This window comes from Archocentrus centrarchus, unplaced genomic scaffold (assembly GCF_007364275.1).
Source record: "Archocentrus centrarchus isolate MPI-CPG fArcCen1 unplaced genomic scaffold, fArcCen1 scaffold_30_ctg1, whole genome shotgun sequence".
NCBI classification, from domain to species: Eukaryota; Metazoa; Chordata; class Actinopteri; order Cichliformes; family Cichlidae; genus Archocentrus; species Archocentrus centrarchus.
Genome location: NW_022060259.1, coordinates 4292210 through 4305555, shown reverse-complemented (window position 1 = coordinate 4305555; position 13346 = coordinate 4292210). Strand labels below are relative to the sequence as shown.

General features: G+C 46.6%; 1 protein-coding gene and 1 long non-coding RNA gene across 4 annotated transcripts; one reads left to right on the top strand and one right to left on the bottom strand.

Moving 5' to 3' along the window:
• Positions 1-823: 823 nt before the first annotated feature.
• On the top strand, positions 824-1768 carry LOC115776285 (uncharacterized). Its single transcript, XR_004019440.1, has 3 exons — positions 824-844; positions 920-1017; positions 1099-1768. It is a non-coding gene; the product is annotated as an uncharacterized LOC115776285 (long non-coding RNA).
• A 176-nt stretch (positions 1769-1944) lies between these two features.
• Positions 1945-13255, bottom strand: hpse (heparanase). 3 transcript variants are annotated; one of them, XR_004019439.1, is made up of 13 exons: positions 12988-13255; positions 11840-11961; positions 11465-11593; positions 11222-11395; positions 10678-10849; positions 10123-10170; positions 7710-7803; positions 7522-7628; positions 7260-7374; positions 6606-6730; positions 5666-5812; positions 4597-4787; positions 2544-2649 (listed from the first exon to the last, which is right to left on the bottom strand). XR_004019439.1 is itself a non-coding variant. In XM_030723900.1 (12 exons), the coding sequence occupies exons 1-12, from the start codon at positions 13230-13232 to the stop codon at positions 2490-2492; spliced, it is 1638 nt and encodes a 545-aa protein (XP_030579760.1). In that variant the 5' UTR covers positions 13233-13255; the 3' UTR covers positions 1945-2489. The 3 variants fall into 3 exon arrangements, 2 of the variants coding, with proteins under 2 accessions (XP_030579760.1, XP_030579761.1); XM_030723900.1 differs by lacking the exon at positions 4597-4787 and having other exon boundaries at positions 1945-2649; XM_030723901.1 differs by lacking the exon at positions 2544-2649 and having other exon boundaries at positions 4013-4787.
• Positions 13256-13346: the final 91 nt, after the last annotated feature.

Sequence of the window (13346 nt, the reverse complement as noted above, 5' to 3'; positions counted from 1 at the left end):
TAACCACCTCTGTGGGAAATATACAATAAAAAATAAGTGTATGAACAAATCTGGACAACAGAATCAGTGTCCTTGTGGGGAGATATTCAAATGAAAACTACACATTAATTATTGAATTACCTCATGAACTGCGCGTGAAATAAAAATAACATATTGGGGCAATTTTGGGGAGTAAAATAAACTAAAACATGAGTGCATCAGTGTGAGCGTAGATATCAGATTTACGTTAACATTAAAACTTCTGTGCATGTGCAGCACCTGCAGCGGAGCAGCGTCACCTGCAGCGGACGGTGGGCGGAGTTTAATGGGGGCTCTTGCTGTAGTTTTGTGCTTGTTTGAAAGGCGCGTTTCCTGGTTTGGGGCGAACTCCGTTCTCAGGTGATAGCTTCTTGGCTCCGCCTACAGCAGGTGTTCCGAGCAGGACTGACTAACCAGCCTCTCATTATTTATGGCGTGAAATACAGTCAGAAACCAGAAAGGCTCTGTTTTAAAAGCATGAATAGTAACACCAGCGCTGCTTATTACATCCTGTTAGGAGGCTGATTACAATTCTATTCTAGTCTGTTCCCTAACCTTTGACCCTTGACCCTTACTGCCGTTTGTTCTTGTGTAAAAATATTAAATTGATGGATTTTTGCATGGAGTTTGGCAAATGGTCTGTTCCACAGTCATTTTCTCTGCTCATGATGATGCTGATGAAGAGGGCAGCTCGTTGTTTGACGTCACGTGTTTGAGCCCCGCACAGAGCTGAAGTGAAACACCACAGCGCCTTCATGTGGTCACTGGAGACATTACATCAGTAAAAGCAGTCATTCAGCCTTTAGTGCTCCACACCTGGACGCAGGTGAGGACACGTCAGCACCACCTTTCTGAATTTCCTGAGTCTGCACTGATTGAAATGTCTCATTTTTTCATATAGCTGTGAATGACTGCCGACCTCATGGAGTCAGCTTCATCGCCGTGTTTGATTCGGCGTCATCGACAAAGAGGACCTGAAGGACACCTAGGCGTCTTTGGGTTTGTAGCTGGACGCACTGAGCAGGTTTTCTGTGTGACGCCAGGTAACCGAGATGTGAAAAGGTGTTTCCATTTGTTCAGGTAAATTCAACGTGAAAGCCAAAGAGCTGGAAGAGATGCTGAAGGAAGCAGCTAAAAACACGTTCTTCAACCTGTTTGGAGAAAAGCTCCACAGTGAGAACCTGAAAGGGACCTCCACCTGTGAGACTCTGGTTTAACTTCAGTGTATTTCATGAATCCATGGAAAACTTCACCTTCATACTGAGAGTATTTCAGGTTCAGGTGTGATGGGGGGGTGTCAGTGCTGCTCAGTCTGAGAGCGGCTCTTCCTGTATTTGAAGTGTGTTATGGGAGGAGCCTAAGTTACATTAGTACCTGTCTGACTGCAGGTACAGCAGATGTTTCAGCCATCAAACATCGATGCCACAGGAACCCTGGACTACAAATCCCAGTTACATCAACACTCAGTGAGGAGCAGCAGGAATGACACATATATTCCTGCTGCAGACGGTGCGTCTGATCTTTGTCTTTGTTCAGCACCAAATAAAAACACAAATGCTTTGAAGGCTCTTTATTATCAGCGTGCTGAAGACATCAGACCAAGAGAACATCTGAGATGATCCATCCAGCACGAGGGTGGTCCTTCTAGCTGCAGATCCTGGAGGCTCGTATCTGCTCAGGAAGGGACGAGAGCTCCATCCAGCAGGAGAACCAGAGCTGCTGCATCAGTGCTTTAGAGGATGGTGACTATTATTAACTGGCTTTGTGACTGTTTCCAGTCTGAACAGGAACCATTAAATACTCTAACAGCGATCCTCCAACTGGATGTCTTTCCGAGGAAAAACAGAGTTGATCAAATATTTCATCAAACATTTTATTAACTCGCCACCTTCACCTGCTGCACACACGCCAAGAGTGAGAGGCAGTTCACACACTGCAGCTGCACACCTGCAACTCCCTCATAAGCATGTGTAGGACATATAAGTACTCTGTATTATAAATATATAAATAAATGGTGGCGGCAGCGTCGTCTCTGGTGCCTGAACTCACACACTGAGGTGTGTCCGTCAGTGCTGCTGGGTCAGTACAGAACAGCATCGCTGCAGATGAAGACGTGCTCGAGGCTCCTGCTGAGGATGAGGAGGAGTATCATTTTATTAATCAGATCATTGATAAGTCCTCGGTGATGACGGGTACCTCCAACACTCATCACCGTATCAAAATATTTTTTGGCTTTTGAATATTCTTCTCCAAAGTCCGACCAATCAGAATGATTATAAAAAAATAAGCATTATTAAAAAAAAATGGTGGAGGGTGTGTGTATGTAAGTGTTCTGGGCTGTATCTGAATCCATCAACAGTTTATTAGAAACTGACAGTATTTTCTATAAATGTGACACTGTGGCGTCCACATTGGGAAACCACTGCACTGCAGTCCAGAGATGACCCGGCCTCAGGACTGAGGTCACCACATCAGCGGCACGCCGGCGCGCGGGCGTCCGGGAGGACGAAGAAAGCCAGCGAGTACGCAGGAAGCTGCAGGTGCTGAGCCGGCGGGAGAAGCCTTCTTCTGAGGTCGGGAAGCGTTTTATCGTCCACCATCATCAACACCTCTCCGTTCAGCTTCACGGACCTGCAGAAACAGGAAATGAGCTCATTAAACTAATGATCACATCTGATGATGACTTCCTGCTATTTTTATTACACTGAACTGAGTTTGGAAAAAATGTTTACAGAGATATTAATTTTCATTTGTGGTCTATTTCTGCATAATTCATCCTATTTATTAAGCCTTACACTCCTCTGCGCCCCCTACTGGTTCGGCACTGGCAGTGTGTGTGTGTGTGTGTTTATGTGTGTGTGTGGGGGAGGGGTGTTCATGGGTCTAATTACCCCTTCTGTTAGGCTGTTAGGCCATAAATGCGACTCAAACTGAACTTCACAAGGAGTGACAGTTTGACCACAGACCTGCATTCTCCCTCAGGTCCAGCAGGGGGCGCCTCCTCTGCAGCCTGATTGGATAGAAGTGAGTGATGCTGAGCTGGTGTGAGCTCAGTGAACTCCTTCCTGCGGAGTTCATGGTCTCAGTCGCCGCTTTAACGTCTTATGGGGTCGACACACGGGGAGCGACAAACGACAGCGACGAATGGGTCGCATCGCCACTGGGGTGAAACCGAACACACGGGACGCGATAGCGACGGCAGCTTTGCGAATCGCGCTCTTACGTCACTCGTCTCCAAGAAATGTGATTGGTTATGAAACTGGAGGGATTTAGACATTTTCAAAGCAGTCCATGTCAGACACGGCAATAAAGATGAGGAGTCTGAAGATTTTATTGGAACTGACAGAAATCTTGCTGTTAAGTCTCCTCTACAAAAGAAAAAGACAACCTCGCGTTCATCCTATATTAGCACAAAAGTCCTCTCTATCCGTCTGTTTAACGTTAGTCTTGCACCAACACGTTCTCATATGGCTGCCTTTTATGTTTAACTCGATAATCACTGCGTGAAGTGTCATATAATATAGGAAAGTCAAACACAGCTAAAACGATGCTTTCCTTCCTGCTGAAAGTGGTTGCAGACTGCAGTGTGTAGCATACTCTTCGCTCATTGGTCAGTCAATGAAACTCTTGCTGATTGGTTTAGTGCCACGCGACAGCGACAAAAGTAGAACATTTTCCAACTTTGTTGTGTCGCGTCGCCTGGTCGCGTGTGCACGTCTACGTGTACGAGCTCGAAATTTCACATGCACGAATGTCGCCGGTCGCTTAGCTGGAGGAGGGCAAGCGATTGTCGCCTCATCGCACAAGCTCCATAGGAAATGAATGGAGAGCGAGCGACGTCGCTCCCCGTGTGTCGAGCCCCTTACTGATTACAGCTGGTTCATTTTGCAGATGACGGTCCTGATGGAGTCAGAGAGGTGCAGGGGAGGATTGAGGGCGGGGCTACCTTGTGATTGGTTGGATAAATCAGGTAAGGTGTTTGATTTTTGTGGAGCTGCTCTCAGAAAGTGCAGGGTTGAGCGGATGAACTGTTGACTGCTGACCTGTGCCAACTCACAGCGGTGACCTTTGAACTCCTGATCCCTGAGCCTGAACTATAAAGCGGCGGTTCGTCCTCTGCCGGCACTCAGTCTGTCCACAGCTGAGATTATGAAGCAGGAAGCTGTTTTTGACCCGTCCGTGGTCATTAAAGCGGCTGATTAACGACGCCATGGCGCATTATCGCTGTACAGTCGTCGTTTTAATTATGAATGAACAGAATCAGTTTAACTGCAGTTTAATGAGGTTATTCTTCACAAAGATCCTGCTCCATTTTTAATCCTAAGCATCTTACAGGACTTTGGCTAACTGTCTCCAAACCAGAGTCAGAGGAGGGAGGGTGGACACGCTGGAGCTGCACGCAGGAGGAGCAGAGGAAGACTTCAGAGGAGGTTCATGCAGAGGGTTGGTGTCTCAGAGGAGCATGCTGGGATAGCGTGGAGTCCACAGAGCAGCTTCATGTGTTTGAGTTCACATGAAACTGAACAGAAACAAATTCTGAAAATAAAGCCGTGTTCTTCCAGGCTGAGGGGAACGAACCTTTGCTCACTTTATTCAGACATCACGCTGTCGCTGGAACGCCGTCTGCTCCATCTTTTTATTCTCCGGCTCCACCACAGCAGCTTTGCATGATTCACAGTTCAGAATAATCCTCCTCTGTCTCACCCTGGGCCTCGGCTCACCTTCTTCTTCTTCTGACCCTGAGATGGCCATATTTGGGATGTCCCTCTCTATGGTATCATACAGATCCAGGAGTAAAAAAAACACTGATAAACTGGGTGTTCAATAATGCATTAGTCTTATATAGCACTTTTCACCGTACTCAAAGACACTTTACAATTTCATTCATTCACACCTCAGTCATAATTGGTGGTGGTAAGCTACTACTGTAACCACAGCTGCCCTGGGGCAGTCTGACAGAGGCGTGGCTGCCAATTCGCACCTCCGACCACCACCAAACACCAACCACATTCACACTTAGGTAATGTGGGTTAAGTGTCTTGCCCAGGGACACAACGACAGCATGCGCTCAGAAGGGGACTCGAGCCAGCAACTCGAGCCAGCGACCCTCCAGTCACAAGGTGAGCACCTACCCAGTGCACCACTGCCACCCACAAGCAGTGAGGTCAGAAAGCACTCAGAGTGCAGCCTGTGCTCTGGGCCCTCAGGAGCTCATTATTAGAAACTCTACATTTAGTGTCCAGCACAGGAGCAGCAGATGGGAGACAGGAAGTGAGGAGCAGCGCAGGTGCGCTAAGTCACCTGAATGTGTCGTATTCTGCTTGCTTATTGGCCTGTTTGGCAGACTCAGCAGTGCATCATCAGCAGGTAAAACAACATCCAGGTAGAAGCAGGTGTTGATCTGCACATTCTCACCTGCTGTCTTTTTAATCTGTTTATTATAAAAACGGGGGAGGAGCTTAATGTCTCAGTTACGCTCCCCTCCCCCAGACCCCGGGAATATTTAGTGAAAAGCAGGTTTAACTTTTTTCTTTTGCTGTCAGGAATGCAGTAACATTTAGATGCACATCATGTCACAACAAACTGGTGAAACATGGATCGGAGCAGATTTCCGAAGATAAACGCTTCATCGAGGAAGTTCAGGCACCTGGAGTAGAGTCCCTCCTCCCCCGACCGCTCAGACTCCAGGACAAAAGCCTCCACTGTGCTGTTGGAGACGACGGCGGGCACCGAGATCCTCGCCGGCTTCTTCCCGAGGTTCATGGACATCAGAGCGAGCGCGCCGCCCCTGTAGCTGCAGACAGGCAGAACAGCAGCATTATTAACAGGAAAACCAGGAAACAGTCCAGCTTTACTCTTCAGCAGCAGTCTGAGCCTTTTTCTCCTTTCAAAGATCTTTGCTCAGCACTTTGTTGTGATTTTGGTGTTTGTGTCTAACAGGAGGAGCAGCTCACATGAAACAATTAAAAAGTAGAAATTATGTTATTTCCCCAATAAAATCTTTAAGTAAACGCTGCTCGTGTCAGTCAGTAACCCAAACGATTCATCTCTGCAGAGAAAGTAAAAACTAAAAATCTCTTTTTGTTAGATGTTTAAAATAACACCATAAAAATTACAATCTTTGCTTATTCCAGGATTTTAAGAACTTAAATATTAAAGAAATAAAGCAAACAGCTGCTTCCTTAAAGGGACAGTCCGCTTTAAAATCAGAGCTTTTCCTCCGGCCTGCGATGACGTCACATTGTGTTCAGTTTCAGAGGTGTTCCCTCAAAGAGCAAAAAACATAAATATGAAATCAGAAATTTTTCATGAGCAGCTTCATGTAGAAACTGTTTTCTTTGCTGTATTAAACTCTATCAGCTGTTAACCACCGCCAGTCCTGAACCAGAGCCTTACTCTGAGCTAGCTGCTTCAGACAGCTGATATCTCCAAACAGAGAAACTCACAGAAAACCGACAGCTGACAGACAGCTGACAGACAGCTGACACTCACTGCAGGCCGGGGGACATTCCTGTCCGTCTGGTTGTTGGATGGCAGGGTCAGCCTGTGTGTTTTGTGTGTGTGTGTGTGCAGGTTCTGCAGCGTACCGCTTCCTGTTGGCGCAGTGCAGATACATCCTCACTCGTTTACTTCGGCCAAACTCAGAAAACACCTGAATCTTTAAAACCTCCGGTCCAACCAGCCTCTTGTAGAGGACGGACAGCCAGTAATCCTGAAAGAGGACACAGCCTTTACTCAGAGCTCGGAGAAATGAATGCTTTTTCCAGCCTGAGGGCTGAACGACGAACCGTGGACCTCTGGAAGTGCATCCGCCACATTAAGGAACGGCAGCTTATTCCAGCTGCGCTCACGCTCAGTATGAACTCTGTTTGGCTCAAAGCCGGATTAAAAAATTCCAGTTTACTCTGTCCCTGCAGCTGATCCCGAGTCTGACCATCTTCAGATCAGTCCCTTAATGAACTTCCTGAGTCTGTACTAAATGTTTGTGTTTATTAATGAATCTGATGTGTGGCTAAAAGCTAAAGCTAAAGTGCATGAAGTAAGTATCATGGTCACCATGAGGGTCCTACATCCTTTCCTACATCTGATCCCAGGATCAGCTTCCTGCTGGGTCTGAATCATTTCCTGGTCCCGTGTCCTCAGAGAATTCAAAGCGTGCTAAAGCAGAGCAGATCGAACGTGTGCAGTGTGCTCATCATCAGACTGAGTGTACAAAGGAGGAACTCTTAAACGAGTCTTACAGGAAGAGGATCCAGGTTGTCGTCCACCAGGTGGTAACTCCCAGAGCCGATGAGCACCTGCCTCATCACGACGTCCAGCCCGAGCGCAGCTCCCAGGCCTAATTTATCGAGCCACCTGCACATGGAGACGCATCTCAGCTGCAGTGAAACTGAAAACAGTTCCTCCACAGAAAAACACGTGGCTTCATGGTCTCATTGAATAAACATGATGTTCATCATGTTCAGAGGGAAGGATAAAGCAGAGGAGGGCTGAGGGACTCACATGAATCCTGCCACAAACGTGTCAGACAGTCCTGCAGCTCCTCCTCCGTACGCCGAGCTCGTCTCTCCCAGCCACACCGACTTCCCAGGAGACACCAGCTTCACCTTCTGAGGAGGAAGAGAAGATACAAACCCACTGAAACACCAAACACATCCAACACTGAGGCATCTGGTACAGTGAGGTATTACCTCCAGGACTTCATTGGTCTTTAAGGCCAGAGTGTCCAGGACTTCAGGATCTAGGAAATCCTCCACGGACGTGTCTCTGCCGTTCACGTAATAACTGGGAAACAGGAGAACAGTTCATGAGGTATGGATGAATTGTTCACAGAAAAACATCAACATAAAGTTTCAGAGAGCGGTATCACTCGAGCTCCTCTTAAAATTAAATCTGGTGTTCCACAGGGCTCGATTTTAGGAGCGCTGCTGGTCTCGATCAGCGCTCGGTTACGTCCACTGTTGCTGTGTTTGGACTAAAAATGTCAGAATTATGTTTTAATCACAAAACTTTGACTTTCACATATTTTAGACTTTATTAATGTTTCCTTGCAACAAGATTTGTGTTATGAATGTTGCCCTGCACAGTCTGCACTTCACAATAAAAGCGTGGGAGAAATATCCCACTGCTCCAGGAGTGTAAACTTTAAATTTCCCCTCTGTGTCACTGTGAACGTGAGACAAATGATGAAACTTTCAGGCTGTTTGGCTGCACTGAATGAATATTCAATTCAATTCAATTCAATTCAATTCAATTTTATTTATATAGCACCAAATCACAACAAACTGTCGCCTCAAGGCGCTTTGTATTGTGGGTAAAGACCCTACAATAATACAGAGAAAACCCAACAGTCAAAACGACCCCCTATGAGCAGCACTTGGTGACAGTGGAAAGGAAAAACTCCCTTTAACAGGAAGAAACCTCCAGCAGAACCAGGCTCAGGGAGGGGGGGTCATCTGCCACGACCGGTTGGGCTGAGGGGAGAGAAAAGACATGCTGTGGAAGAGAGCCAGAGATTAATATCAATTAATGATTAAATGCAGAGTGGAGTATAAACAAAGTAAATAAGGTGAATGAGAAGAAACAGTGCATTATGTGAACCCCCCAGCAGACTAGGCCTATAGCAGCATAACTAAGGGAGGGTTCAGGGTCACCTGATCCAGCCCCAACTATAAGCTTGATCAAAAAGGAAAGTTTTAAGCCTAATCTTAAAAGTAGAGAGGGTGTCTGTCTCCTGAATCCAAGCTGGAAGCTGGTTCCACAGAAGAGGGGCCTGAAAGCTGAAGGCTCTGCCTCCCATTCTACTCTTAAGTATCCGAGGAACCACAAGTAAGCCAGCAGTCTGAGAGAGAAGTGCTCTGTTGGGGTGATATGGTACTATGAGGTCTTTGAGATAAGATGGTGCCTGATTATTCAAGACCTTGTAGGTGAGGAGAAGAATTTTAAATTCTATTCTAGATTTAACAGGGAGCCAATGAAGAGAAGCCAATATGGGAGAAATATGCTCTCTCTTTCTAGTCCCTGTCAGTACTCTAGCTGCAGCATTTTGGATCAGCTGAAGGCTTTTCAGGGAGCTTTTAGGACAGCCTGATAATAATGAATTACAATAGTCCAGCCTAGAAGTAATAAATGCATGAATGAGCTTTTCAGCATCACTCTGAGAAAGGATGTTTCTAATTTTAGAAATATTGCGCAAATGCAAAAAAGCGGTCCTACATATTTGTATAATATGTGCATTGAAGGACATATCCTGGTCAAAAATGACTCCTAGATTTCTCACAGTGTTACTGGAGGCCAAAGTAATGCCATCCAGAGTAAGTATCTGGTTAGACACCATGTTTCTAAGATTTGTGGGGCCGAGTACAAGAACTTCAGTTTGATCTGAATTTAGAAGCAGGAAATTAGAGGTCATCCAGGCCTTAATGTCTTTAAGACATTCCTGCAGTTTAACTAATTGATGTGTGTCATCTGGCTTCATTGATAGATAAAGCTGAGTATCATCTGCATAACAATGAAAATTGATGCAGTGCTTTCTAATAATACTGCCTAAGGGAAGCATGTATAATGTAAATAAAATTGGTCCTAGCACAGAACCCTGTGGAACTCCATAATTAACCTTAGTGTGTGAAGAAGACTCCCCATTTACATGAACAAATTGGAGTCTATGAGATAAATATGATTCAAACCACTGCAGTGCAGTACCTTTAATACCTATAGCAAGCTCTAATCTCTGTAATAAAATGTTATGGTCAACAGTATCAAAGCTGCACTGAGGTCCAACAGGACAAGAACAGAGATGAGTCCACTGTCAGAGGCTCTAAGAAGATCATTGGTAACCTTCACTAATGCTGTTTCTGTACTGTGATGAATTCTGAAACCTGACTGAAACTCTTCAAATAAACCGTTCCTCTGCAGATGATCAGTTAGCTGTTTTACAACTACTCTTTCAAGGATCTTTGAGAGAAAAGGAAGGTTGGAGATTGGCCTATAATTAGCTAAGACAGCTGGGTTAGTGATGGCTTTTTAAGTAGAGGTTTAATTACAGCCACCTTATCACTTTATGCATTAACATGGGACAGATTTACAAGGTGAAGGTGAACTCACTGGTGCCAGGTACAGGCGTCGATGGCCTCGGCTCCCGTCTGCAGGAATCTGACAACAATCAGAGGAATTCACGGATAAATTAGCAGCTGCAGCTCAATAATTAACTCGTTTTCCTGCAGCCTGAAGCTCACACGTGACTCTGTAACTCGGTTAGAGACAAAATCAGCTGCTTCCCTTTAATAAAGGTCTTATATCCACCAGCAGCAGCCACAGGTTTGGCTCTTGAGTATTTTAGAAACATTAAACAGGCCGTTGGAGACAGACTGAGCCTGATCTGATGTTTTAATCTACGGCCACAAAATTTCATAATCCATCAGGAGACGACAGCAGGAGCAGAGATGAATAAAACGAGTAAAAACACAAAAAAAATATATATTTGGTTTTAAAATGTGTCTCATTTATGACCAACACCAATGAAACAAGTTAAAAGGAGTTTTTAATTCCAGATTTCATTCAAATTTTTTATATTTTTTCATTTTATTTCAAATTTTTTGCTTGTAGCAGAACCTTTTGATGACATAAGCTTTGTCTGTCGGGGACTCTTTGACCTCTCACCCCTCCAGTAAGTCCGTGTGACGGTCTCTCGGCTGGCCCACGTCCGGCCCGTACAGCCCGGCGTCCCGGTACAGTTTGGACTCTGACATCATCTTTCTGAGACGAGTGAAGTCCAGCCCCAGCTGACGCCCGTCCACCCGGATCCCGGCCTTCTTCTCGAAGCTGTTCGGCTCTGATTAGAAATGATGAGAAGAAGAAAGGCAGAACAACAAGATGAAATAACTTCCTGTCTGAATGTGGCGCCACATGAAGACGAAGAAGTGAAACTCAACTGTCAGATAAGAAACCACAAAGTTTCAGAATGACATCAGATGTTATCACAGAAAGGAGAACAAAGAAGAAGAAGTCAGATCTGAGTCCTCCAAAGTATTCCAGCAGCCTCCATTTATTACCAGTCAGTCCCGTCAGCGTCGGGCTGAGGCTCTGATTTACAGGTGGAATAAATGCACCTGAGTCTGAGCTGCAGAACTCTGCAGCAGATTCAGGAAAACTTTCATGCCAATGAGAAACTGAGGCTCAGCGATCCGCGATTATACGGTCGTACCATTGCCGAGCTCCCAGGACATTCGGTAGCGCCTGGACTCGCAGTACCGCAGCAGCAGGCCGGCGTTGCTGCTGTTCCAGCTGCCATCCGGAGCCCTGAGCAGAGCGTTCAGGCCGAAGATGAGCTGCAGCCCCGAGCAGTTGGCGAAGGCGTTCAGCTGGTCGACGGTGAGCTCTGAGACGGAGACGACAGTCAGAGGAGAGGACGGCGTTCCATGACAACACCTGAGAGAGTCGGACTCACCTGTGAAGCGGAGCCTCTTGTACTTCCTCAGCAGGTCCTCCTTCATCAGCAGGAGCTTCTGCTCGGTCCAGTCGTGCTTCAGACGCTCCTCCAACCAGCGGGGCAGCAGAGTCTGGTCACATGATTCACCTGAAGAGGTGCAAAGGTCACACAGAGGTCAGGAAGTGTTAATGAAACTTTTTATCATCTATTCTTCCAAATATATACACTGTACAGAGGCAGGAAATATACAAAATAAACCCTAAAATGGGAGAAAATAATTCCGGAGCAGAAAAATCTGAATAAACTATTTCAAACTTTTAGCCCGACCGGCAGGTCCCAGGTCAGCCCTCTGTGAGCGTGCTCTGTGACCTCACTGAAGGTGAACGTGCTTACCTGCAGCGAGCTGAGCGTCCGGCCGCCTCTGAGGCTCGAACAGCATGAAGTCCTGCCGCGTCCCCCCGAAGCGCAGGAAGGCCGGACTCAGAGCTTCAGCCAGAGTCCTCATCCTCAGAGAGCTGCAGAGAAAACACTCCCCTATAACAAAGCATGCTGGGAAACATTTACTGATCAGAGGCTGGTCTGACCTCTCACTTTCTAAGTTTAACCTTTGACCTCTGTCTCCTGTTTACACCCTCCTCAGTCTCAGGTTGACTGTCAGGTCATTTCTGACCTCTGAGCTTTGAATTTCCACCTTTTTCATCGTTTTGAGTTTAAATGGGAACGCTGACGTCAGATTTATGAAGGTAAAATCGGAAACTGTGACTTCGGATTTTATCCGTCCTTATTTGGAGGAGCTGAAAACTTTGATCAGGTTTTAAAATCAAAGAATGATTTTATTCTCCATGACCTCTGACCTCTGATAAAGATTTTAAAGCTCAGAAACATGCTCTGTAGAGATTTTCCTGTTCCTGGAGCTCCGGGTTTCCCTCTGAGTGTTGCAGATGTGCGGGTCATCAGACTCACATTTCTGGCAGAGTTTAGTCTCAGTTTGACCTCTTTATTAGATTTTTGTAATATTCACTCAGACTGGATGCTGACCTCATGTTGGTTCAGATTTGTGCGTCTGTCTCAGTTTGTGTGTCTGTAGCAGCATAAAGGCTGTAAACAGAAGAACCCGTGGCTGCAGGTATGAACAGGTACTCACCTGTCGGACCCTGGATCATGTCTGAATCCTCAGGTTCACAGCATCGTGTCTTCATAGGGTCCAGACTTTGACCCCTTCCTCTGAGTTTGAGGATTTGCTTCTAAGTTAAGCAGGTGACGTTTACCTGTGTTTCTGATCAGAGGCTGGTGACAGGTGAACTGACTCTGGATCAGATTTTAAAGTGAAACCCAAACTCGTGCAGCTCAGTTTCTGCCTCTGATCTCATTTCTGATGCCAAAGTTTGGACTCTGACCTGAATTCAGGCGGTTCCAGTCTGACCCCTGACCTCTCTGGGTTTTTTTTAAGTCAGTTCGTGTTTTAATCTGAAACCGAGCCTGTGCCGCCCCTCAGATGATAATCTGCCCGGATTAAAGCGGGATTGGAAGGTCCGGCTCACCTCAGCAGCGACATGAACCTCTCCTCCGAGGCCAGGCTCGCATCGATGGTCACGGACAGGAAGCGCGGATCCACGCGGCGGAGCACGGCCGACACATCGAGGTCCAGGTCCAGGTTCCTGTTCCTGTCCCGGTCCGGGTCTGACACGTTCAAAGGGGGTCCATCAGAGAGCCGGTCCCCTCTGGTTCCGCATGCGAGAGCCCCGCTGGAGCAGAGCGCGCACAGCAGCAGCGGCGCGAGCTTCATGTCTGAGCTACACTTCCTGCTTCGCTTCCTCCGTGCGCGTTGGAGCCGGAGCGCGCAGGGACCTGACCGGGACCACAGAGGACCCTCCCCCCCAAAAAAAACATTCCTGTAGTT